Below are 27,247 nucleotides of genomic sequence, written 5' to 3' on the forward strand. Positions count from 1 at the left end.
CATATTAAGATTTAGCCTAACACTAACTCCGTGGCATCCAAAAAATATAATTACGTCTTCTTAGGTATTACAACCTTACCTACTATTGCAACCCTGATGTAACATTTTAATGGAGAAATATTTCAACTTATGATTAGCGTTTAGTGTGTTTTACATAGTTGGCGTTAGAACGTAGTTCTCAGGGACAGCTACACATCTGTGGCGGGTTGCTGACAACAAGCTGACATGTAATCTTATTTTTTAGGGGAGAATCTCGGTACCCGACGACGTAGGAGTGACGCCGGGTTATGTAGTACTTTTACCGCACTAAAACCACCCCAGTGGCCGTCCTCGGCGTTTGGTGGAGAAGCCCGGGATCTTCAATGGAACACAACCTGAGTCCTTCTATAGTCCAGGAGGAATTGGCGCATGAGTACCGTAAACTATTCCACCTCAATTTTTTTATGCGATCCTCTTTAAATTGTCCTACTGGTAAAATAAATGCATGTTGCCATGGGGCAACCCCGTGCCATATTGTTTAAACTGAAATTGTTTAAACAATTGCAAGGAATTGTTATTTTTCAACCGGACAATTTTTTTTTATATTCTTTATTGAAATACGAATAAAAAAAGTCCTATGACTTTTCACGATAAAGTTAATATTTTTAGAGATATGAATTTTTAAAGGTTCGAAAAATCTCAAATTTGGGTACTTTTGACCCATGAAAAATATATTAAAAAAAATAATAAAATATAAATAATATTTTTTTTTAAATTCTTTATACAATAGTTAATAATATTCTTAATAGAGACTTTTAAAAATTTTATTGTTTATACCTGTTTTATAATTGTTAATTTCACGCGCTCACAAGTATGCGCCGCTTACCTTTAAGTATCGCCGTCTCTCTCTATGATAATAACTATGATAATAACAAAAAAATAATATAAACTGATAAAAAAGTAATTTTATTTACATGTTCCGATTCATGCTTAAATAACTTTCGTAAAATTGATTTCAGAAAAAAAAATATGAGAAACAAATTGTAGACAATTTAATTATTAATAACATTGCTCTCTTTAACAATCTTGATAAAGTTAATAGTTTTTAAGATAAATGATAAATAATGATTCAGGACATAGAGAGGCCGATGCAGCGCATGAGTCAGAGAGAGACGGCGATACTTAAAGGTAAGCGGCGCATACTTGTGAGCGCGTGAAATTAACAATTATAAAACAGGTATAAACAATAAAATTTTTAAAAGTCTCTATTAAGAATATTATTAACTATTGTATAAAGAATTTAAAAAAAAATATTATTTATATTTTATTATTTTTTTTAATATATTTTTCATGGGTCAAAAGTACCCAAATTTGAGATTTTTCGAACCTTTAAAAATTCATATCTCTAAAAATATTAACTTTATCGTGAAAAGTCATAGGACTTTTTTTATTCGTATTTCAATAAAGAATATAAAAAAAAATTGTCCGGTTGAAAAATAACAATTCCTTGCAATTGTTTAAACAATTTCAGTTTAAACAATATGGCACGGGGTTGCCCCATGGCAACATGCATTTATATCACCAGTAGGACAATTTAAAGAGGATCGCATAAAAAAATTGAGGTGGAATAGTTTTCGGTACTCATGCGCCAATTCCTCCTGGACTACTAACGCGATGCCCCTATCGGGCTTTGCTAGAGGTGATTACAGATGTCCATGGGCATCAATAGCCGTGTTATTCGCATGCTCGTTTTCTAGTTCTATGTTATAAAAATACATGTATAAAAGTATTCCTTTGTAATGAATTTAGAAAATGGATTATATTTACTTCATGAAGAATCTATCTAATCGAGGCTGCTTGTGGATTTTACGATTATTAAAACAATATTTACTTAAAAAGTTTATTATCAGTAAGTTTTGAAATATTATTTGACTCGGTGAATAACATTTTCAGTAAGAAAGAAGTATTGCACAATATTACATAACTTATTATTAGTAACTAGGAACTATTCTATTCAGTAACAATACCAAATTAATAACAACTATAAACTCTTCTCTATCTCTTTCTTTGACAACAATATAAACAAAAATGGAGAAACTGCTATTTCCATAAACAGGTATTTTTCAAGGGTGCCTTGTAGGCAAAATCCGAAACTATACGGAAACGCGAAAAATGCTCTAAGGATTTACCTTTGATGTAAAGGTGGATTTTGGTAAAAAGGAAAACTGCGTTCTAAGTTTTTTTTTTAATCTTACCCTAGTCAGGAATCGAACGAGATCATTTTGAAAATAAGTCACAACTGTATCATTCCACCATCGGATTGTGTCGCTAGTTTCCCAGAATTTCATGCTTATAAGGCCATCTAAATTTAATGTTGATGAGAGTGCGAGTGATTTGTTCGTTAACAAATATTCGTTAATAATATTATAAATAGTGTAATGTAAAATTCTATTCCAATTTTCAATTAGGATGCTATTTGAATTCGAATACAGCGAAAATTTATTGGACTCTTTTCTGCATCGTTATTTGTCGTATAATCTGACATTTAAGTACCTACTACCAGTGGCGGATTAAAAAAAAATAAGGTCTAGGCTGAACAGTTTGCCGCCCCTGCTTTTACAATTGTCATGTCTTTTTTCCTAGACTAGGTGGTATATTGGACTATTTATCGGATTAGGTAGGTTGCGCTCCTGTTATTTTTTTTTGTTCGCCACGTTGGTTCACAACATGTTTCCTGTTGTTTTTTGGTCGTTGCGTCGGCTTATGACACGGTTCTCGTTTTTTTTTGCTCGTCACGCCAGTTCATGACACGGTTAAGGCATGAACGAACTGGCTTCCTAATTAGCAAAAGAAAACATTCGGTCCCCAAATTTGCCGCCCTATAAATCTGTCGCCCTAGGCTGAAGCCTACTCAGCCTGCTGGTAAATCCGCCACTGCCTACTACTTTTTAAGCTTTAAAATAATTGAGGCTGCTAGAACGAGAGTAGCCTAACTGCATTTTAATAACTTTTGACCTATTTTCGTAATTTAAAAATGTTGCACACTTTTTACTTTTCTTTTCCATATTGTAAATCATGTTTTTTTTTGTAGTTAGGCTACTCTGGTTCTAATAGCCTCGACTATAGTTTAAAAACTAAAAACCACGCTAAAATCGCACAAGGAAAGTCGTTAATCCCGATTCCTGACGATCCTGATGAGATGAATGGGATAAAATTATTTAAATCGTGTATTGTCATCGGTTCAAAATTTTAAATTAATCTGACCGTTTAAAGTGTTTAAAAATCAAGTTCAAAGATTCAGTTACATACATACAGGTCAAGCTAATAAAAGCGTGGAAAAAATCGTTTCATGGTTACACTTTGCTTTAAACAAGTTTTACGTATGTATAACAATATATAAATATATTTCGTAAATTAGTTGCTGGCATACTCTTATTTAATAAAGTAAATCCTTGACGACGTCTGCATCGAATTTGTTTTTACCTTGAGTTTCGTGTTTTTTTTCCGCCAAATAATTCACCCCAGTACGTTTGCAGATTAGTCCAAGAATCCTAGAAAATATTATTTTTTAATACAGTGATTAATTGGTGTAAACAAATAAGTTATTATACATATATAAAGAGAGTTAAAGTAAATTATTTGACAGTAAGAAAGTAAATCAAAGTATAGGTACGGTTAAAAATGGGTATCCGACGCTTTCAGTAAATTAAGAAATAGTTTATAATTACCTTTTTGGCTTCGCGCCACTCTAAGTTGCGTAGACGGGCCAATCCCTTTAGATTGCGATCAAGTATTCCCAAGAAATCTGATCTAGATATTTTTGTGCTCTCTGTAGTACCATTGCTACTGGCGTCTGGTTTCATCGTTACAGCCTAATATAAAATATGATTTTAGGAACTTCATATTTCACAGCATATGGTACATCATTAACCTAGCATACAATCCATCTGATGATAAGTGGTATATGCCGACCATGGACATCTGGAACCAACTTTGTATAGAATAGAGTATTGACTATTGAGGAGGATTGTCCTGAAGCCGATCACAGACGCGTAGTCGCTTCTAAGAGCTATGATAGTTGCTTCATATACATATAGTTATCAGTCAGCTGGCATTTGACGACCCGCGTGGCGGAGCGGTCATCATGCCGGTCTGATGCGCAGAGGGTCCCGGGTTCGATCCCCGGCCAGACAGATATCTAAATGATGAATTTAGGTCTTTGTTTTTGGGTCTCGGTGTTTGTGTATTTGTGTGTGTCAATAGCAACCACCGTACAAGGTATCCTAGTATGGGGCTGAGAGTGTAGAAAGCGTTAAGCGTTATTTATCCTTACCCTTCAACCGAAATGCAAAACTGCCTCTTTTTAAAATAGATTTAGATGGAACCTCCTCGGTCAAACCATTGCTCTACCACCTTATAAATAATACTTACGTTATCATCAATAAATTGATTGTTGACTAAATCAGATATTTGCCCGTACGCACTTTTTGTGTCATTTATTTGCTGAAACAGAAAGATACATTTAGATTTAGATTTTACTTTGTACCTTTGTTATAATCCTATACACCTTTTGTTTTTGGGATACGCGCTATTCATTTATCTATATTACATTATGATATAGGTAGGTATATGTGTCTTTCTCGGGTAGCTCTTTGTAATAACTGTTTATAAGTACCTAATTATGAATTAAATATTAACAACTGATGCTTTTAATTTTACCTCTAATATCAGATTAAATACTGTTCCAAAGAATCCCCATTTTGGCTTTTCGGCTACACGTCTTCCTGCTCTCAATGCTGATTCTCTAAATATACGATCTTTTCCTATTGACATATCTGCCGTAGGCTGTAAAACATAAAAGGGATTAAAATAATCGCGTTTCGCGGAACACAGTCATCTGTTGAAACAACATTATCAATGGCAAAGGCAATGGCAATGCGTTGTGGTTACATCTATGGGGATTTCTACATTACTGTGTAGTAAGGTCCAATGGTGAAAAGCGTGTTCATATTCTTTCGTTTTAGATAATAGCCATAGCGAAATAAATCTACGTCGTAACCATTAGCCAAAAAATACTAGGTCTATGACTTCAATATCTGAAAATAACGTGAATCGCAATAATAAAACTAATGTGTTTTTTTAGTCACAACGCAGAATCACTGCAAATAAAATAATTGGTTTGTTTCTGATAGGTATTTCTGACGAGACTTAGTCGTTGAGGTTTGATTGTTATTTTTTAGCAAAATTAACATTAATTTTATAAACCTACCATACTCAGTATTTCCACTTTGACTGCTATCTGTAGCTTGCGAAATAGACGCAAAACCGTGACACAACGGCTTACAGATTGCGAAGATGCGACCGCGTCTTAGGACACTATCGAAATCGATAGAATTAGATATGTAGTTAATTCACTATAAAGCAGTTTCACTTCTCTTTCGTATTTTGCCTACGAGGCAATTTTCAGGGGGAACTATGGGGGTAAAAAAACGTAAATACCTATTGGGAGAACGATTTCTTTTTACTAAGATAAACATGACGATTATTCTACTTTGATTACACAATATGTTTAGAACAAAAAAAATCATAGGCAGTTATGAGGACTGCCGAACAAAAATGCCTACAAAATGTAAAAAAATATTTCCATATTTTTATTTTCCTGGATAATAAAGAGAAAAGTTTCATAGTTTTAAAAGAATCTGAAAATTATCGCTTGCATAATTACATTAGCCTTTATTCGGTTATTGGTCATTGGTCGCGTTGAATGACATTACTACAACACACAGGTATACCACCCACATAGGTAGTGCGTTTATGTCCGAACACATTCCATACAAACATAAAACCCATATGATGTGTTCCAAAACATAGTTATATATAAATGTAACTTGGTATATAAAAATGTATACGTTTCTCATCGAATGGAAAACCTTTTTGATGTCACTGTTTCGATGTGAGCTAAAATATACCTAATTATCTATTAAATGGTTTGATTAGAGCGTGATTGATGCATCTAACTAATTTAAGCCTCGAAGTGCAGAAACCAAGCTAAATTAAGTCATACATAAAAATGGTTGTGATAACAGCTAGAAGTAACTATACCTTTATTTAGTAACAAAACTAGAAGACCAGCGGGAAATAATGGAGATATGCTGATGCAGGCAGAGGGTGTGAAGAAGACCCAGCCTGGCGGGAATCTAGACGAATAATGTTCTGGGTCCTTGCACCTAGTTATTACGAAACCCAAATCATAGTATGGGGCTATGTTAGATTATAGGTAATTAACGGGGCTGTATATGGGGCTGCATTTGTTTATTTATAACAAAAGTTAAAAAAATATATATTAATAGGATAGATTAAAATTGAAGCAGGCAAAAGATAACATACTAACAGGTTGTGCTGTAAACAGTGGAAGGATGACTGCGACGAGCGTAATTATTACTGATATCGAGCAATGCTTGATGCCGGCCATTTTTATGACGCGTTTTCGAGATCTTCTGAAAAAAAAAAACAATATGTAGTAGGTATCAGTATATATTACTTAAGTAGGGATAAATTAGTGCAGTCGTTTGAAATTTGATTTCTTATGCTGTGAACTCCGGGGTTCGAATCACAGGCACCTCTGATTTTTTAAAATATATTTTAGAGATTGATTCTCAGCACAGACTTATTCTAGTAGTGGGACATTCGTCATTAATATTTATCTATTTTAATAAATAGTTCCTCAAAATTCTCCAATTTGTTACCATTATATACTTACTACTACTTACTACCTACCGGCTTGCGAATATTTTTTCTTAGCAGACAAAGTCTCAGGTAGTGTTTGCGGAAATGTTGGCAGTGGAATCAGTTTGAATTATATGTCGCGATCGTAGTACCAGCAATGAAATTCTAAATAAATATAATAAAAAAAATATTCACGTGCGTAAATTAAGTTAACTATGGTAATGTACCAAGATTTTTTTCTTTTATTTTAATCATCATAATGATAACGTTATGAATAGCCTTACTACATAGTTATAAATACAATAAAGATACAAATACACATACACGGGCGTTGGTGTAATGAATGTATCTATATTTTTTAGCCAATCTCATCTTGTTCCTTATTACGTGTTCTTAAATAACCATGGTGAAATATTGAGCGTCACAAGGTACGAAGCAAGCAGGTTCAACACTTTGAAATGAAATGCTTGCAAGTACAAAATGCCGTAATCATACTAACCTAATCACAACTTACCTAGCTTGTTAGACTTTAAGCCATAACAGTTATACTTGCTTAAAGTCTATGTTTGTACCTGCCCGTTACGCGGATTTCCTCATTAATCACTAGAAGTCAATTTCATACTCCATATAACCTTTCATATTATAACTCTTGGTAAAGCGGTTACCTACTACTTTGTTAGTGATAGGTCACACATAATTAGACTGCGATTCCTACGTATCTATTAAATAACACGACCTATTCCTGTATCGATAAAACATGCTGATTCAACGATAAATACTCAAACTATAAATAGATATTAATGATAATTATTTTACCATAAGCGTAATAGAATCTAAGCATGCGATTAGACCTTTAGAATGATTACTTCGGTTAACGACTATGACGTAGTAGGTAGCTTACTGGGGTTAGGATGGAACTTGGATAAGGATTATCATAAGGAGAGACGCATGCCAGGTAAAGTGGATATTTTTTTTTATAAGATTTGATTGTCAACGAGTTCATGTTACAGTTCAATTCACCGGAAGGGTTTTAACGAAGTCGATCACAGATATGCTGCCACTACTAAGGTCTAAGATGGTCGCCTCAGAGGTACCTACTTAAGTCAACTGGCATCTACTGGCACTTGAGGAATATTTGCGATAGTAGTAGGTAACCGTCGAACCCATAGATATATGATACTAAAGTAGGATAATATATCTATGGTCGAACTATACATATTTGCTGCACGTACTACTTAGCTAATAAATAGTTAAAAATTTATAAAAAAATTTAATTCTACACATATACATATAGGAAGGAAAATCTATAGATATACATATATGAAGGTTAATGGTATTCGCGTGGGTTGCAATAACTATATAATATGAAATTGCACAGTATTAAGTAATATATCTACTTTATCTAAATCGAATTGTGCAAATGTTGTAAGAATCAGTGTTGATATCTTGGTCACATATTTCGTACAACAAAAGAAATATAATTTTGGTCGGATAAATTGTAGGAAAAATTGTATTCGATTTGATAATATATACGTAGGTTATATTGAAGGATATATATTATTACTTACGTTTTTTTTTTAATATGAGCACATTAATTTTAACTTCCCCGAGAATAGAACCGAAATTCGCGGCGCAAAACCACATTGCTACTATACCTGATGCCACTATGGGGCATACGGTGTTCGGGTGTTAATTTGTAATTTAAAATTTAAATATAGGTAGGTAATATAAAAGTACATTACAAGTTTTGTTTTTTATTCACTTGAATGATTTAGTAAATATACTTTTATCGTAATAATAATTAATATTAATTACATATTAAAATATGCGTCACCTACTTACTAATGCGATTTTTAATAAGAATTTTACACAATTTTGTGTGAAGGTCGTCGGGTCGCAAGTTCCATTCACTGTACGCACATAGCTGTAAATGCAAAAGGTAAACAGTTTTATAAAGGTAATAACTTATTTGATTTTATAATAGATTGAGGTCTCTATTAGTGAGGTATGTATGCGTAAACTAAGTACACTTATGGAGTCAGTTTTTTTTATATTTGAAATTCAGATTTGAATAATTTGGTGCACTTTGTATATATTATATTTTACATTTATCCTTTAAAATAATAGTTACTTGCACTTAAAGATCATGAAATCATGTGAGACTCCTCATCTAATTAATAATGTATCCAAACAAAAACGTTAGAACAGCCGCAACACACGTATTATATAAAATCCAGTTGTCGTTATGTTTACAACGGTTCGTGTTCCGTGAGATTACGTACAGAGTATAATCGCGAGGCAGCGGCACACGTGCAACTGCTGCTTGCAGCGGACACTCGGGCTGCACTGTGGCCGACTGTGGCGGCCGCCGCGCGCGAAGCACGGTGTTCCCGCGCGGCTTGCGCAGCGCGCCGCCGCCGGGTACCATCGAGGCCAAGGCCGCTGTTGTGGCTGTTGCGAAGTCATCGTTATGTCAGCTGCGTTCTACTTATGCAATGCTTACCAATTTAATGCAGTTAGATGGCCCCTCTGGGTGCTCCAAATTATCAATAAGTATATAGAATTATCGGTTCATTGGGTATGCAAACATTGAAAAAGACTGAGAACAACTTTAATGTAAACGCTATCAAAACAGTAAGTTTACTTTTAACCTTAACTTATTTAAAAACAGTTATTCCTACCTTAAATAACAATACCCAACGTAGTATTAAAATTGGTACCAAACGAGATTAATAAAAAAAATATTTTTCTTCAATCAGTAAAGAGAATAAAAAAAATACTTTTATGAATGAATGAGGTTTGTGAATAGAGGTATTTAGGTATCACTATGTTAGTACATAGCGATACATAACCAATATAACGATAGTAGTCTCGGGACTTGTCGAAATAGTCGACCAAAACGGGCTTACGCGATCCTGGGATATGCCGGTATGAGATGTGTAGCCGGATATAGTCGTAAACAGTCGAAGATGTGAGGAGCGTAAGTGTTATTCTGTATTCTGGGATGAGCTCATGCTGGTGCACCGTTCAAAGGTGCACCATGCTCGTAGGACTCCGGTTGTGTTCCGTTGGAAAACCAGGGGTCATCTACGTAGCGCTAAGGACGCGCAACGGAGAGATTTTAGTGGGTAAAAACACATATTATTATAAACCGGTTTCGCTATAGGGCAACGGATACCTTTTGAAGATTTCCGCAATCGCTAATATGAGTACTATGCAGTCCATCAGTGTGACATGGTGACTACTGCCGCTCATGAACATCTGTAATCAACCTCAGATAAGATTAGAGATTTATTTGAGGTCGGCCACCGATGCGCCACTACCCCTGAGGACTATGCTGGAACGCATCATAAATGTATGTCTTTCTTTACGACACCCTTCAAACTAGAACACAGCAGCGCGTAACGCTGTAGCGGTGGAGCCGCTTGAGTAGAACCCTTTAGGTTTTGTACCACCTTTAACATTTCTAAACATTCAAAAATGCAACATATAACACCTATTATTTAATTAATTGAAAGGACACACAATTCTGTATACCATACAATTTATTCATACTTTTTAGATAAATAAAATGCTTACTAAACTTACTGGGTAAAGGTACTACGAAAATAAAACAATACATTAAAATTATAAAAATAACTAAAATATTAGTAAGAGATTATTTCTGAAGACAGAAGTATTTACTTTTTTAATAATAAGGACATCTATTTTATTTTCGTATAAACTATGAACCATGACGTGGGTAAAATAATATAACACTTTAATGCCTCAGTCAATTTAATACATTGCACGAAATATATTAAAATAATACGGTTTATAGTAATGATGAGATTGTAATTATAAATAACTTAGAAATTAAAAGCTTACTTAAAACATGAAACTAATACATTAACTTATCAGGACTAGAATAAGAATGCTGGAAAGTAGGTATTACATTTACAAATTTATTGATAAATACACATAGCTGATGAATATTAAGACAATAACATGGTATTGCTACAAGTAAATCAACGAAACTCTGTGTTCTTGTCACACAATTTTGTTGACAACATCTACAATATATCTTGTGAATATTATTGCATGATTGTGACAATATTGTCAATAATCCATACAATTACGTCAAGTCATTTATACGATTCAATTACAAACAGTAGTACTAAAGTGTGATGTACAAAATATCATACATGTTGGCAAGATAAAACAATGCCTAACAGTTTACGACCCAACTGGATGATTTATCTATTTGCTATTTAATCAAAATACATTTTAATACATTAATACAAAAAGGACTGCAAGTTCCATTTTTACAACACCAACATATTTTATAAGCATTTGTATTCAAGCACGTTTTTATAATCTTGATGATGATGATGTATCTACAAAAATGTTTTTTGACTAAAAAGTAAAATTACTAAATAACAATATAATATGATGTTACTATACAGTAACCGCGTTAATGATAAATTATTTAAGTTATTACGACGTAACTAATTCCATTTTTCTATATTTCTTTCTAAGAGTTGACACTGGGTCTTTAAATAGTATGGGATCTAAACGAAGAACGGAACGTATTAGTGGCATATAGCCCCAAGCTGACGCAAATGTATTCAGGCAGGACTGCCGCTGGACGAAATGCTCCGGATCGCTCCAGGAAGACCTAGAAATGAAATGAAATATATTTATTTTGCATAGGCCTACGGTGGCACTTACAAATTGTCAGTTACAATATTTTTTCCTAAACTACTACCGGATCGGAACGCGACCTCAACTCAGAAGATCCGATAAGAAACTCAGCGGGTTTGATTTTTTTTCCATAACAATCATTACTCTCTTTTTATTTTTTTATGTCATAATTTCTTACATATAAATAACTAGATTTTGCCCGCGGCTTCGCCCGCGTTTAAAAGAATAGTACATTACGATACGCGTGGCCAAAGAAGCCTATTTTTGCACGGCGCGAAGTTAGCGCCCGAGCGCAGCGAGGGTGCTAAACGCCGTGCAGATAATAGGCTACTTTTGTCACAAGTATCGTATACTATTTTATAGCTCGTGTGACATAAACCCGCTTATATTTGTGAAGAAATATGAAAAAAATATGATAATTATTTTGAAACTTATAAATGATTGAAACTAAAAATTATGAACTAAAAAAGCAATAAAAATGTGACACAACCAAAACCATTTAAATTTAGAGAATTTAGTAATTATTCTGCACTTGTGATAAAGACAAATCTAACACCACACATACGTCGAAATCTATCAAAACATTTAGGCTACATACAGGCGTATTAAAGAAACATATGATAAGCAATCACATAATGTACTAATACATAACTAATACTAGTGATACAGTAGAAAATCGATTATCCGGACCTTAGTTATAAATATTCGTGATTGTTCGGATTGTGAAACCTGAACAAGTACCTTTGTAATAACCCTTACAAATCAGCCACATTTTGTGTGACTTGTGCATTTAAATTCCGGAAAGTCGCCAAATGCAACAAAATAGTTATTATAAAAAACAAAAACCCGATTGCTAAAAATATAACCTATGTTATCGCCACAATTTAGACGAATTCAGCGACACATCATGTATCAAAATTAATTAAGTCGTTTGAGTTTGCCAAAGAATGAAAAATACATACGTAACAAACATATAGTCGAATAACATCACCTTCCTAAATCGGTTCAAATAGCTTTTCTTCATAAACTAAATTATCCAAATTTTCGATAATCCGAATGCCACAAATACGACAACAAATAGATTGCTTAGTCGAGATTCTACTTGAGTAGTATTAAGGCTAATTTTGATAACGATTCCTAATTTAAATATCTCCTACTATGGTGTGTAGCGAAAATAAAACAAACACAGTCAAAACAAACAATAAAATTCGATAAAGCCCAATAGTTAGTCTTATAGTGATGCTATTGCTTAGTATGTACACAATGGCAAAAACATTTATAAATACGTCCAAAATAAAATATTAAAATAATTATAGCTTTAAAGAAAATACTCATTACTCGCTTTTAATTTTTAAATGGCATTTAAAAGTATGAAACGTTCATAGCTATGTTTATTTTTTTCAACTGTGAGGGTAGTGTATTAATATTCGTACAGTGTAAAAATCGGCTACTTTGGACACAGAAATGCGTGGCTAAAATGCGGGTTTAGGTCACAGAGTGCTATAATAGTACATTACAATACGAGGACGAAAAATTTTTTTCTTCGCCGCAGGCGAGGACTGCAATCACACGAGTCAGAAAAACATTTTTCGTCCGCGTGTTGTATAAAATTTTATATTACGGGGTCGGAAATGGGGGTTTTGCGCACGCGAAGCGTGCGTAAAACGTCAATTTACGCACGCCGTGATATAAAATAATATAACATACTAACATACATAAAACTGTAAATTCGTACCCTCAACTTTGCTAAAGATCATCACTTGATCAAATGCATAGTTTACGATTCAATCCTTACTAATATCGATTAAAATAATCGATGTTTTGGGTCCAAAAGATCGATTCTCCGATTAATCGATCTTAGATCGCCATCCCTAGTTCCCGTGGGATTTGCGGGATATAAACTATCCTATGTCCTTTCTCGGGTCTCAGACTATCTTTGTACAAAATTTCATTAAAATCGGTTCAGTGGTTTAGGCGTGAAGAAGAGACAACCAGACACACAGACAGACAGACAGAGTTACTTTCAGATTTATAATATTAGCAAGGATAAAGCACTAGCTCCGGTATCTTGCTTTACATTATACGAAAGAAACACTATACGATAGAATTATTGTTCAAGCGACTAAACCATGTTGTACATAATATCGTGTAATGTGACGCAACATTATGAAGCAAATTATGCAAGAGCAGGTTATTCTGGGCACTATTAACTGTTTAGGCTTATGACTCTTAGCACACGTATGTTGCAAATGGTATGTCTTTAATCGTTAATTACAAATTGTTGACCTCACGATGTGAATCATCAAGGAATATATTCGTATTTTTTGGTAACACAAGCTAATCTATGACCAAAACATGTTTTGTAGGTCATGTTTCTTATATGGATATTATGTTTGTTAAGCTACGGCCATATAGGCAATGGAACAAGTTATTGTGCAAAAAGTATAATAATGACATAATCTATGTAACTCTGACAGAAAAGTGAGTATTATATGAAGTCGGTTAAAAAAGGAAAAACATGTCTGTATAAATGGGGTAGTGTTTGCAAGTGTGGAATCTAGAATAATAAACATACACTAACGAAAAGCTATACCTAAGTACTATTAAGGAAGGAAAGAAGGAATGGATGGGGCAAAGAGAAAAGACGTTTTCTACACTCACAGCTCCACACTAGAATTCCCTTTGCGTGAGTGCCATGGACACATAGACGAATACACAAACACCCAGACCCAGAACAGAAATCTAAATTTATCATTTCGATACCTGACTGGCCGGGGAATGAACTATGAATCCGATTCGCGTCAGACCCGTATGATATCCACTTTGCCATGATGGTCGATAAGAAGTTGTGGTATATTGGCATAGTCCGCGCCAAACTGCTAGTCCGCTGTGAAGTTGTTGTGACCAGGTGTAGTCATGCAATTCGCTAAGGCGACGAGATTAATTTCTATATTCAGAGCGGATGAGCAGTTTTATGCGGACTACACCCTATACAATGTTAGATGTACATAGGCGGTTTTTTGATTTAAAAGTAGTTCATATTTGGGTTGCTAATAGATGTTAATGTAAGATAGTGCAATGTAGGTGTAAAATGTGTTATAAACAACAAGGCAACAGGAGAACGAAAAAACAAGTGTAAAGCCCGCTCCACATTCTCGCGAGAACGCGAGAAAATCCCGATTTGTATCGGCGCCACATTCTCGTTTCTCATGTTTTTCTCGCGTGATTCTCGCGAGAATGTGGAGCGGGCTTAAGTGTAATAACCTGTGATGGAGGTGCGGCGCCTTGTACCGGCGGCGCTGCGCGAGCTTGAGCGGCGGGCGGCGCGTGGCGTGCGCGGCGAGGCAGTTGAGCAGGATGTCCTCGCAGTTGCGCGCGCGCCGCACGGCCAGCCGCAGCGCGGGCGGCGCGGCGCCGTACTGCGCCAGCAGCGCGCGGTGCACCAGCGCCGCGCCCGGCAGCACCATCGAGTACGCGCCGCCCCACTTGCTGCTGTAGCCCCACGCGCCCTGCACAATGCATGCGACATGACACTGCTGTTTATAGCAGGGTATAGCTGTGATAGCTTAGTGGTGAAGAAACTCCGCCTCTTGATCGAGGTGTCCGAGGTTCAAATCCCAGGCACCTCTGCTTTTTCAAAGTTATGTGTATATTAGTAGTTAATTATCACTACATTCAATGGTGAAGGAAAACATAGTGAGGAAACCTGCATACCTGAGAAATCTTAAAAAATGTTATCAAAGGTATGTGAAGTCTACCAATTCGCACTTGGCCAGCGAGGTGGACTACTGCTTCTACACCTTCTCTTTTCACCAACCAACGTTCTTTAAGTTTAAGCCAAAACAATATGATAACCAAAAAGAAACTTTTTAAATTGTACGATGTTTGTATGATAATTTCATTCCATATTTATAATCATCCGCTAATTAGATTAACATAGGATCAGCTTCTCGTCTAGGTCACCATAACTCATTTATATTTCTCATGCAAAAATTATAGCGTTAATTACGCTTCTCTATGTTGAGGAAGGATCCTACAAATTTCCAACGGACCACATGCGATTAAACCATTGATTACATTAAATGCTTAGATGCATGTTACTACACATACTTTAGATTCATCCCAAAAGTGATTGCGCGCCGGATAGCCGACGATGCGTTCGGGGAAGTGTTGCCACACGCGGAACGCGAAGTCGAGCTCTTCGGCCAGCAGCGGAGCGTCACCGTCCAACGAAAACACTGCTGCCGTCGGTACAGCCCACAGCGGCTGCCACCTCGCCGATACTCCTTCTCTATATAATAATAATTATTATATGGTTAAGAAATAAAGTGCATAATAATATTGTAACTAAATCATAAAAATATACTTTACAGTTCACTATACTGATTTTCGAAGTTTATAGGTAGTCAAATTATAGTAGTATAGTAATATATTTATAACATTTACCCAGGATAATGTGTTGTAGAATCAATAACCATAACGGGCAAAGGATCGCGCGAGTCCCCTGCCATTCGAGCCAGTAACTTGAGTGTCGGCGCTGCACGCTCGCTATCCCAGACCAATACAACCTGTGTGGAACAAATTATTATGGTATTTTTTTTTTATTTCATTTATCGTGATGAAATATCGTATTAATCTCTCAACTATAGAATTTCTGTGGCTCACGGATATATGAAAATAACCAGGTCGGGGCCCTTCTCCCTGTAGTATCGGGATAAGAATAGGACTACGGTATCCCCTGCCTGTCGTAATTGGCGACTAAAAGGGTCTTCCGGGGTTGCGGGCGGCAAGAGTGGGAGCTCAAACCGTCCAGCAAGCGATCCCGAGAAGGACAGCGGTTTGTTTGGTCGCATATCGCTGTAATCACCAGGGGATGTGAGAGGATCGTAAATTTCACCCCCCAGGGCAGAGCCCAATAGAAGGGCATCGCGTTAGGAGGACTCCGGTTGTGTTTCGTTGGAGATCCCGGAGTTCTCCGCCAAACGCCGAGGATGGCTACCGGCGAGGTTTTAATGTTGTAAAAGTCTCACATAACCCGGCGTCATTCCCATGGCATCGGTACTTTTAGGCTTTTCCCTCGTACACAAAAAAAGAAAAAAAGGCTGGGGGCCTGCTTTAAAAACATGTAAGCATGTATATAACATTAGATTCTAGTAAAATTAAATGTTATTTTTGAGGTTTATGATCATACAGACCTTTTCACAAAACTCGCTACTTGCTATGTTCGCGAGGAGCTTGTGCAGAGCGGGGGAGGTCGCTTGCACGTACAGGAGTGCGGTGTAGGTGTCGCCGGGCGTGGGCGGCGGCGCGACGTCGGGCACGGAGGGCGCGGGCAGCGGGCGCGGCGGCGCGGCGGGCGCGGCGGGCGCGGGCGGCGCGGCGCAGCCCGCGGGCAGGTGCGCGCGGGAGTCGCCGTACGTCGCCAGCGTGCTCAGGGCGCCGGGCGACGCGTTCCAAATGAGCGCCTCGCGTTGCCTCGAACTTCTGTGAGCTAATATTCGTTCTAGCAGAATCTGCAATAAGATACATGTCTTAACAAACAATACACTTTTTGATACTTTAACACTTATTAAAAGTATGTTATCTCAAGGAATTTTATCAACTATACCACCTTGCTCTATCATACCATTCATTGAAGACCTATGTTGCAACCATATAAATTGCACTTATGATGGTACTCTAAATTCAGTTTGCATACTCTTTTGCAGTGTATTTGTATGGTTTGCAGCAAAAATCCTCTAAATATGTTATCAGATTGCTTTGATATACTCTTTAAGAATGTTCAAGAGATTTCCTTATAAACCTAACAATCTCCAATGGATTTCTCCTATGGTGTAACAAGGACTTACAGGTGACACTAACAACTACATGATATGGAGTAGCATTTCAAAATTACCTCAATTGTAGTAAAAACTATTTTTTCAATTGATGAAAAATATTGCTCCCATAATAATTGTGTCTGCTGCCTCAGAGCAAGAATACGTTCAGGAGGAACTGAGCGTACCAACTCTGGCACCTAAAAGAAAATTGTATAAATGAAAATAACTATATTTTTAAGAATTAATGTACAATTTTATTTATGCATTATTCCTACACTTATGCATTTATGTGATACTAAAATATGCAGGACAAATATGCTAAACAACTATATTTTAAGAAGTCTTAATGTACGATTTTATAAAAATAATTTGTGTAGTAATTATGACTTATATGTATAAATATGCAGGGAAATTATAGACCTGTAACAAAAGACGTTCATCAGCCCAAATCACAGCTCGGCGCCAATCAATGCGCTCATCAAATGGCAACCGCCAACCATTACTTAGGAGTACCGGTACACAGCCTGCTGCTAAGGCCTCCAGGAAACGGTATGACCCCAGTCTTCTACCTCTTGCCACTAGGCAGAATGTTGAGTTTGCTAACAGCTGCTCATAATCAAATCTAAAACAAAATAATATTTCAATAGTATAATTATTGAATTGTATATAGGTATATAAAAATAATATTTCAATAATATACATGTTATATTTTTAAAATAATCTACATATCATTATAGTACATTAAAATTGTTAAATATTTACTTTAAATTTACATGAGATAAATATTAAAGAATTGTAAAATATCAGTACATCCAGCATGCTATGCGTCAGTAAGTCAGTTATATTTGAAAGGCTGATCAGTGAGTGTTCAGTTGGATTAGAAAATTCAAAAATACGTAAGAATAGAAACCAAAACAGTTACTCAGAATCATAGATGAGGACATATAATACACAGTAATGGAGTAGTAGGAAAATTACAATGGGCAAACAAACTAGAAAATAAAATAATAAATAATTCTTACTTATCATATTCCTTGTTATCCTCATCACATCTCTCATCTCTTAAGTCTTTCCATGATTTTCCATGTCTACATGTAGTTACCAAGATGAGATTGTCCCCATCATGCAAGTGCCACAGAGAATTTCTTGTTTCACTACCTATTCCATGAACATAACGTTTTCCTTTGAATGCTAGTAAATGTTTTTTGGGTGCTGGAAATTGATTGGCTGTCGCTGCTGGAGGCATCCCACCACGCTCAGGGTGTTCCTTATGAAATAGTGGCAAGGAGATGTCAAACCCATCCCGAAATATAGTTTCTGATGCACTTGCTCTTGCCAATATTGCTTCACCAGGATCAAACCCTAATGCACCTTCATCATAGTCAGGCCAAGTACCAGCATATAAATTGAATATTAAATGATTACGGCCATTCTTCCAGTACTGCAACCGTGATAATCTAGACGCAACGTCAGGAATGTGCTCTGGAGAAAGAGGATCTGCATCTAACGTGTCCACCGCAGGAACAAAAAGACAAGCCTCGTTGGGATCTCTAGTAGCATATCTGGATTCACGAATAACTGATAAAACTTTCCGATACGTAGCACTTACAGGACCATCTGTTGGGTATACATAGACCTTAGGATCACTGCCGCAGTTAGAGAAATCAAAACAAGTTTCCATGCGGCACGACTTTGTGGCTGAGTCCGGATTTCTTTTCAGGCGCGACGGTGCTTCCGAGAGCTCATCGAGTGTAGCGAAAGAGGGCAACTGATCAATTCTACTTTGATGAAGTTCTGTTTTAAATCGACGTCCTCCAAAGTAGCAATAAACAATAAAAATACATGTCAATGTAACAAGTACATAACGTTTTTTCGCCTGCATTTTTCTATATTTTAAACTGAAACTACATGTTTGTTAAACTTTCCATGGTTCTAATGATATAGTCACTGATTATTCTAAATGTTTCCACATTACGTATACCACCCAGTTCATTGAATATATAAAGTTCCTCAAATTCACAACACCACACATCAGAAAATAAACAAATCTATTCAATATTTCATTTTCAATTTCAGTTGATTAAATGAAATGGATGGATATGTATAATGTTATTATTTTAATTATATACTCTGTGGTACTACTTCATATCATCATATATTTGATTAAGCTGTCAATGTCAGTTCCACAAACACTAGGGATGTGAAAATACTCAATTTTTATAATAGTACCGAATTGACTATTTTTCGCAACAGGAGAGTCTAGAATTATTTGCCGTCAAATTTCAGGAACCCTTCATTGATGACTCTTTTTTCGCCGGACAATTTTCGATCTGTTTCAAAAATTAAATATATTTTTAGACGACATTATTTCGAAATAACAATCCTCAATCATGATATACAGGGTGAATTTTTCATTTTTTCAATTTTTCCGAAACTATAAGGATTAGCGAAAAATGCTAAAAGGTGTTATGAGGCCGATTTTCATAAAGGCCTGAAGGCCTGAAGCCCCGTTTGAAAAATTCAACATTTATCACAGAATGACACAGCAATGTCTATACATTATTAACTTCTCGTTAATTATTTGTTTAACCATTATACGACGTCACAAATATGGCAGAGGCCGTTTTATAGTTATTTACTTAACACTAGTGGACTAATGTTTGAGGGGACGGCAGAGTCCGCCTCTGCCTCTAAATGTCTGATAAGTTCAATTAAGTTCCCTTGTTCAACTGTTCTTAGACAGGCCTCCGACGAGTTTAGACCGCTACTGGTACTTAATAAAATAAAAAATTAAATTCATTTCTAAAATTTTTATTATCGAGATATATAGATTGACTAGGTCACAAGATTTAAGAAATAAACATTTCAGTATTTTATTTTGATAAGAGTCAAGAAGACTATTTCCACCATGCATAGAAGTTTGCACACAGTGTCTTGATTGTAATGTATTTTGTAAAATACTTGAGTAACAATTTCAATCTTCTATTAGATAAGATCATGCTTGTAGAAACTGAGATTTACTTTCTTTTTCTTCAACAGGTTTAGTTTCTTTGCGCCTTGTATATATGTGCAATATTGCTCTACAATCAGGATACAATTCATATTTGGTATTTATTATATCACTCTTAATCCTCTTTGCCACACTTTCTTGGTCGAGCATCATTTGTAATGCTTCTTCTTCTTTTAAATTGCTTAGATCTGCAGCTTTTATTTTTAGATCACATCTGTCTGTACCGTCAACCTAAAAGAAGGAAATATTAAATTTAAATAGGTATATATTTTAGTATGCTAATGTCAATAATAAACATAAAATAGATTTAGGGCTACAATAGGAGAATTGACACTCAAATATCAATATAATAAGACACAGTGATACTTTATCAGTATTGTAGTCACACATATCTTGGATTTTTAAATGTTGTGTTTTAGCAATCAATTATATCACTTGCTATAACAATGAGAGAAAATATTGTGTGGAAACTTGCACACCTCAGTGATCTTCATAAAGTAATTTCTCAAAATTTATTGTGAAGTCTGCCAATTCATACTTGGTCAGGAATGTAGTATGGCTTAACCCAATGGGGTTAAGCCATACTACATTCCTGAGGCTGAGTGCAGCCCCAGAGGAGATCTACGCCCATCAGTTGTATAGTAATAGCTTGAGGCCAATATTAAGTAGTACTTACTTTACACTGGAAAGATAATTCATAGTTGTCATTAACCACAGGCCATTTTTGCTCTAAAACATTTTCATTCCAATTGATGCATGATGAATTATTATTTATCCTTTCTGGTGCAGAAAGAAAGCCTGCCCACAATTCTGAACAGAAGTGTGGCATTACAGGAGATATCATAATAATCAATTGAGCTAGTGCCAACTCAAATTCCATACTTTTAGCTACCACCTCTGGTGGTATATTATTCTGAAACATATTGTAAGCAAATCTTGTATGATTCTGAATAGTGATATATTAAATTTACTTTCTATTAGCAAAACTTACTCTTAAGAGATTAGTTAAGCTTTGCAGCCTAGATATTCCTACACTGAGTTTTTGAGTATGTTTAAAATGGTATGTTGTTGTTGCAATCAGGTAGTTCCGTGTGTTCCATATTTTGGTTTCTAATTGCTTGAATTCTTCATCAGATATTTTTTTCAGCTCATTCTTGCTAACATTGTTTCGGTACTTTAAAAACTCTCTGATTGTAATCCATAAGCGACGCTGCCAGTTTAAGACGCCAGGTAATGCTGTTAAATAAATAAAATATTAGTGCTTCAATGACTTTATGGGAAGTTTCAACTACACATTTTGATGAACAAACAATACAGAATTCTTACTTGCATCTGACCAATGACGGCTTGTAGCTGGAGGTACATCAGCAAGGATTAACAGCCGAGTTGTATCACATCCATAAGTAGATAATAACCTCTGGGGATTTTCACCATTATACTTTGATTTACTCATCTTTTCCCACTGTGCAGAGACAGCCTCACCAGTACCTTTTTCCTTATACTTCTTACCTACTTTTTCAACGTTTTCTATCGGGATATATTTTCCTGAGGACTTCACTTTATAAGATTGTCCCATTACCATTCCTTGTACCAACAGCTTTTTAAATGGTTCTTTAGATGGCGTCCAGCAAAATGAGTTTAAGAAATAGCTCATAAAACGTGCATAATACAAGTGGAGTACTGCATGTTCTTTGCCTCCAATGTAACAAGTGACTGGCACCTTTCCTGAGAGACTTTCCTTACTAAATGGCACTTTATCATTATTAGAATCTAAATATCGATAATAATACCATGATGAATCAACAAAAGTATCCATAGTATCAGTTTCTCTTTTTGCACTTGTCAAGCATTGAGGGCATTTACAATCTACCCAATCATTTAGTTTAGATAATGTGTTGCTACCAGATTCTGTTTTACTTATTTCAGGTAATTGAACAGGTAGGTCCTCATATGGTACCGGTACAGGCCCACACTGTGGGCAGTGTATTATTGGTATTGGAGTGCCCCAGTATCTCTGCCTAGAGATCAACCAATCTTTGAGTTTCGAACTTACAAAGTATCCACCATATTGTTTTAAAGCAATATCAACTGCCTTCTTATTCTCATGTTCAATGTCAGAATTTAATATCTTGTTGCTGAGTGGAATATTCAAGGACGCAGACAATTTTTTATCATTTTCATCAAATGATGCACAAGCTATATATACATCTCTACCTTCAGGATATTCCACATTGTCACTAATAATAACAGGCATGTCGGAATTAGTAATAGGATTATGGCATGTTAAAATATTCATTTTTGTTATATCAAGTTCTTGTAAAAGTACATGATTTGTACTTATAGTTACATATTCCCCATGGATAAGTTTATACGGATCTGATGTCCAAACATCAAATGATTTTTTACTTCCATTTATCTTCATTTCAAAGTTTACTACTATGCCATTGCATTCACCAATCCAATGTTTTTGTAAATTAATTATATCATTCCAGTTTTCTAATTCCTTGCTGTCTAGTCCATCATACAAACTCTTAGCATATTTTGTAGTTTTAATAAACCATTGTGTTAGGATTTTTTTCTCAACCTTAGCCCCTGATCGCCAAGAGCATCCATTATCGTCAACCTGTTCATCTGCAAGAACTGTTTTGTCCACAGGATCCCAGTTCACATTTGCCTACAAAACATACGAGAACAACATTAGGGTAATTTAAAATATTAGATATAGATAAAGAAATATTCTAAATCATATGTGTTAATATCCCAAAACTTTAATAATATGCAGTCAATATAGCAAATTATGTGAAAAGAATGTAATTTTAAATATTATCTTAACTACCTTTTATTATTCTAAGAAAGTCACTTACTTTGCTTTGATAAGCTAAACCATTTTCATACAACTTTAAGAATATATACTGTGTCCATTTATAGTAACTAGGATCACATGTATTGACCTCCTTATCCCAGTCAAAGTTGAAGCCAAGTTGTAGAAGCTGAGTCTTCATTGTCTGTATATTTGACTCAGTCCATATATGTGGTGGTATGTTCCTTTCAATAGCAGCATTTTCAGCTGGCAAGCCAAATGCATCCCAACCTATTGGATGTATTACATTGATGTCATTTAATTTGTGGAATCTTGCAATGGTGTCCGATATTGAATATACTCTCACATGGCCCATGTGCAAATTGCCCGATGGATATGGAAACATTGGAAGGATATAGTAAGACGGCTTATTGGCATCATAACCTGGTCTGTTTAGTACTAGACTGGACCAATGCTTTTCTATTTTTAATTTTATTTCAGTTGAAATATTATCATCCTAAAATCAAATTACAAAAATAAATTGAAAAATAATAATAATAATAATAAGGGAAAATGATATGGTCTTCTATAATTCACTTCTATTATTTTATTAAACTCACCCAATATCCCAAACTACTTTTTCTACGAAAAAATTGAATTATATCATTTCTTAACTGTTTTCTATAACTTGCTTTCTTTAAACACACTCCGAAGGAATAAATCATTTTGATTTATTAGTAAATAATAAAAAAAAGTATGTATGAAGTACAGAATTAATATAGTTCGTGACTTTGATTGCAAGTTCTTCACAATTTGTATATTCCTTCCATTATTTTCACCCAAAATCAAAGTTAATATAAAATTATGAACGTATTATCTACGTCTCTTGGTACTCATTACAGCGTTTCCACTAAAACGTAGTGGCTGGTTATTACAGAAAACCTGTAAGTACTCCTAACGGAGCTGGTTATATTCTCTTTCTTTCCACCGCTACTCCTTGACAAAAAAGTTGTCAAATGTCAAAGTTAACAAATGACAATGACACAAAATGCGAATTTCCAGAAATAGAAACATTATTTTTTTAATAACTTGACACTGGCAAAATGGTTAAAAGACCGAGAAGCTATCGCAAAGACAAAAAAAAACCTTTATTTTTAATATTGATTTTCTGGTAATTTTTTATTTCCAGCTTAACTTTGTTAGTTAGTTTGTTAATGATACGATAATAATATCGCGAAATGATATAAGTTGTAATCTTTGAGTTCGTCCTATTTCAGGTCAATTTTAATTATCGACTAAATACAGGTCTGTGCGTAAAACCTATATGCACATTCCTAGGCAATCTTAGGGGCTCTATGCCTAGGGGAAATGAAAAAAACGCTTATGAAGTTGCCAATAAATTACCATTGACAATAACACACAGATATTTCCGAAAACCCTCACACGCACACAAGTTTGTAGGAATATATCTATTTTTATATAATTTAAGTTGTGATGTAGCTTGGAAGTTTATTATAAATATAACTTATATGTTAATTTGTGTTAGTTTGTGTGTTAAACGATATCTTTCTAAACGTGATTTGTCAATTATAGTATTCTTTTATGTCACTGTCATTGCATGATGTCATATTCTCATAGTCAAATTGGTCGATAGTACGAATAAGATTGCATTTCCGTGATTTCCAGTAAAATTGTCGAAATGGCGAAACCTAAATCAGATGACGCTTCCGAAGAAGCAAAGAAAATTGTCGATGATGCGAAAAATTTTATTGAGAAAGCGATAGCAGATATTGGTAAAACATCCGCAACCAAACAGCTAATTTTAGGAACTGCGTCAGGATGGTATGTGGTTACTCATCTTGTCTTTGTTTATTTGTGCATATATTTAAATCACGATTAAGAACTTATTGTTACAATTGGTATATTATTTATAGGATCACAGGATTTATAACAATGAAAATTGGCAAAATCGCTGCAGTGGGTATCGGCGGAGGCGTCATATTATTGCACATTGCAAGTCAAAAAGGCTACGTTGATATCAACTGGGACAAAATCAACAAGAAAGTTGACAAAATAACAGATAAAATTGAAAAAGAAGCTACAGGAAAATCGCCAGACTGGTTTGAAAAAGTGAGTCAAACCAAAAAATTTAATTATTCAAATTGTTTAGCTCTTACTACATTAATAGCAAAGTCTTTATATTGGTTATATTCTTCATAGAACTTGTAACATGTTACTCCATTCAAACTCACTCAGTTTCACCGGAATTAAAAATTCTATTATTGTATAGAGGATGCAGTTTGAACTACTTTTACTGCTGCTTAATATAATTCCTTGCTTTAATTTTTAATGTATTAAAAAAAAAATGTAAATTTAAATGAATTGTCCCAAAATAGGTTCTTCAAAATGTTAAGTTACTTTACATACCTGTACTCTTAATAGACACCTTGTTTTCCAAAATCCCGCTATTTTTAGGATATTCTCTCATATATTATAATGCTTGGCCAGGACATTTTCACTACATGGGTGTTTCCAACGGTCTTTTAAAAATAAGCACGTGGGAATAATGGAAGATTACTAGATTTAAAATAAACCAAAATTTTTGTTGCAGGTTTTCTTATTTGTGAAAGATAATTCCTATTATTCAGCAGGGTTCACAGGAGGATTCTTTTTTGGGATTGCATCATCATAAATTTTCAATATTTTTACTTCTATTAAAGTGAGTTCCTAAAAACAAAGTAAATAATTAAACAGGTACATACCTACAAGGGAATCTTCATTATTCCTGGCTTCTCTGGGAGCTTCAATCTTATATTAAATGTATGTATAAAATGAAATGTATACATAATATCATAAAGTAAAATAATAATAGGCATAAATTACAGAATTTCATGCGATACTAAAGGATTCTTACAGTGTAAATGACTGGTCAAGCATTTCAAAACAAAATTCTCTTGACTCTCTTGACCTAAGGAATCATAACCACACTTTATATTGTTTGTAAAATTCGTTTTCATTTTTAGTTTACCATTTTTTTTTATTTAGTCATATGTGCAACAGTATTTATTTGTCGATTGGGAAATCTATTGGTTAGTTTTAACTTACAATGGCTGATTACCCTTTGTAAGTTTATAAAAAGATTCTTACACCTACTACCAAAAATTAACTACAGGTTTTAACAGATGTGTCACTATACTGTCTTAATGGATATTCTATCATTGATCATTGTGCATATAGTGTAATCAGACTGTTCGATAAGTTAATGTGCTAAGTATTTGTATAAACATTTGTCATTATTTTTTTTTTGTAATATCACATTCAACCTTGTATTCAAAACTATAAGCTACTATTTTGCTGTTACAGGTAGAACGATTTGTTGACCGCAAACTGGATAAGGCTGAAGATTTATTAAAAAAGAAGGAATACAAAGCTAAACGTTGGTACAATAACTTCATTGGTGATGAGCAGTACCGTGCAACTGAATCCCATGTGTTTTTGGCATCTTTCATGGCAGGAATGGCCGTTGGCCTCATTTGCGGCAAATAACTTTGCTGTTATATCTTATCCAATAATTTATTCTAAACTTAACACTTAGTTTTAGTTATTAGAAATATTGTTTCTTAGTAATATTCAGTATTTTATCACTTACAATCTCCTATTATGGTTGGAAATTCAATGTATGAATATAAATAACTCTTGAATACTGCTTTATATGTAACTTTATGAACATATAAAAATAAATACATTTTCCTGTGACTCAAGATCAGATAAAAATGTAGCTGTGTATGTAAAAGTATTATATTTAATCATTAATAAAATATTAAAAACCCCCAGTTAGACAATTTATTTTTTATCCTTGTCATTCAAATAATAACACAAGACATATAAAAATGCTCTCTTTAATAATAAAACAAGTTTTTACTTTATAATTTATTCATTTTTTATTTAATTATTACATTTTATTGCAGGTACATACTTCCATCAATAGTCAATCTAATAAACTTTATTACTATCAAAATTTAGATTTGTAATAGTAAAACAATTGCTCTGGTGTCAAATGTTCTAAATATGCTGTGTACTGCCTTATGTAATCATTTTTAATAGTTTGGAGAGCTCTTTGATATCTTCTCTTTTCTGACTTTGATAAATTAGTCCAGTTACAATTTTGTAGAGATTCTTCATTGCTTTTAATAATATCAAATAATTCCATTGATGATCTGTAATGTAAAT

The 27,247-nt window shown here is 34.7% G+C and overlaps 4 protein-coding genes across 11 annotated transcripts; 1 reads left to right on the plus strand and 3 right to left on the minus strand.

The window, feature by feature from the left end:
* Nucleotides 1-1,865: 1,865 nt before the first annotated feature.
* On the minus strand, nt 1,866-9,092 carry LOC140753291 (uncharacterized). 6 transcript variants are annotated; one of them, XM_073087787.1, is made up of 8 exons: nt 8,988-9,092; nt 8,548-8,629; nt 6,740-6,870; nt 6,371-6,476; nt 4,699-4,824; nt 4,411-4,482; nt 3,708-3,851; nt 1,866-3,530 (listed from the first exon to the last, which is right to left on the minus strand). In XM_073087787.1, exons 4-8 carry the CDS (start codon nt 6,449-6,451, stop codon nt 3,459-3,461), a joined length of 495 nt encoding a protein of 164 aa, XP_072943888.1. In that variant the 5' UTR covers nt 6,452-6,476; nt 6,740-6,870; nt 8,548-8,629; nt 8,988-9,092; the 3' UTR covers nt 1,866-3,458. The 6 variants fall into 6 exon arrangements, with proteins under 6 accessions (XP_072943888.1, XP_072943905.1, XP_072943913.1 ...); XM_073087804.1 differs by lacking the exon at nt 6,740-6,870; XM_073087812.1 differs by lacking the exon at nt 6,740-6,870 and having other exon boundaries at nt 8,544-8,629; nt 8,988-9,086.
* A 1,372-nt stretch (nt 9,093-10,464) lies between these two features.
* Nucleotides 10,465-19,353, minus strand: ttv (exostosin glycosyltransferase 1 ttv). The gene is made up of 8 exons (XM_073087844.1): nt 18,230-19,353; nt 17,628-17,829; nt 17,285-17,404; nt 16,584-16,901; nt 15,835-15,956; nt 15,499-15,679; nt 14,653-14,897; nt 10,465-11,362 (listed from the first exon to the last, which is right to left on the minus strand). Exons 1-8 carry the CDS (start codon nt 19,087-19,089, stop codon nt 11,182-11,184), a joined length of 2,229 nt encoding a protein of 742 aa, XP_072943945.1. The 5' UTR covers nt 19,090-19,353; the 3' UTR covers nt 10,465-11,181.
* A 649-nt stretch (nt 19,354-20,002) lies between these two features.
* LeuRS-m (Leucyl-tRNA synthetase, mitochondrial) lies at nt 20,003-24,027 on the minus strand. Its single transcript, XM_073087855.1, has 6 exons — nt 23,638-24,027; nt 23,082-23,534; nt 21,544-22,891; nt 21,209-21,453; nt 20,894-21,130; nt 20,003-20,448 (listed from the first exon to the last, which is right to left on the minus strand). Exons 1-6 carry the CDS (start codon nt 23,740-23,742, stop codon nt 20,203-20,205), a joined length of 2,634 nt encoding a protein of 877 aa, XP_072943956.1. The 5' UTR covers nt 23,743-24,027; the 3' UTR covers nt 20,003-20,202.
* Nucleotides 24,028-24,626: 599 nt separating this feature from the next.
* LOC140753479 (FUN14 domain-containing protein 1A) lies at nt 24,627-26,850 on the plus strand. Of its 3 annotated transcripts, none has more exons than XR_012103575.1 (4): nt 24,627-24,859; nt 24,952-25,147; nt 25,629-25,837; nt 26,381-26,519. XR_012103575.1 is itself a non-coding variant. In XM_073088119.1 (4 exons), exons 1-3 carry the CDS (start codon nt 24,717-24,719, stop codon nt 25,707-25,709), a joined length of 420 nt encoding a protein of 139 aa, XP_072944220.1. In that variant the 5' UTR covers nt 24,627-24,716; the 3' UTR covers nt 25,710-25,736; nt 26,381-26,520. The 3 variants fall into 3 exon arrangements, 2 of the variants coding, with proteins under 2 accessions (XP_072944220.1, XP_072944213.1); XM_073088119.1 differs by having other exon boundaries at nt 25,629-25,736; nt 26,381-26,520; XM_073088112.1 differs by lacking the exon at nt 25,629-25,837 and having other exon boundaries at nt 26,381-26,850.
* The last annotated feature ends 397 nt before the right edge of the window (nt 26,851-27,247 follow it).

The sequence above is a fragment of the Epargyreus clarus genome, unplaced genomic scaffold, assembly GCF_041222505.1.
Source record: "Epargyreus clarus isolate Ecla_fem2 unplaced genomic scaffold, WU_Ecla_fem_2.2 ptg000003l, whole genome shotgun sequence".
NCBI lineage: Eukaryota > Metazoa > Arthropoda > Insecta > Lepidoptera > Hesperiidae > Epargyreus > Epargyreus clarus.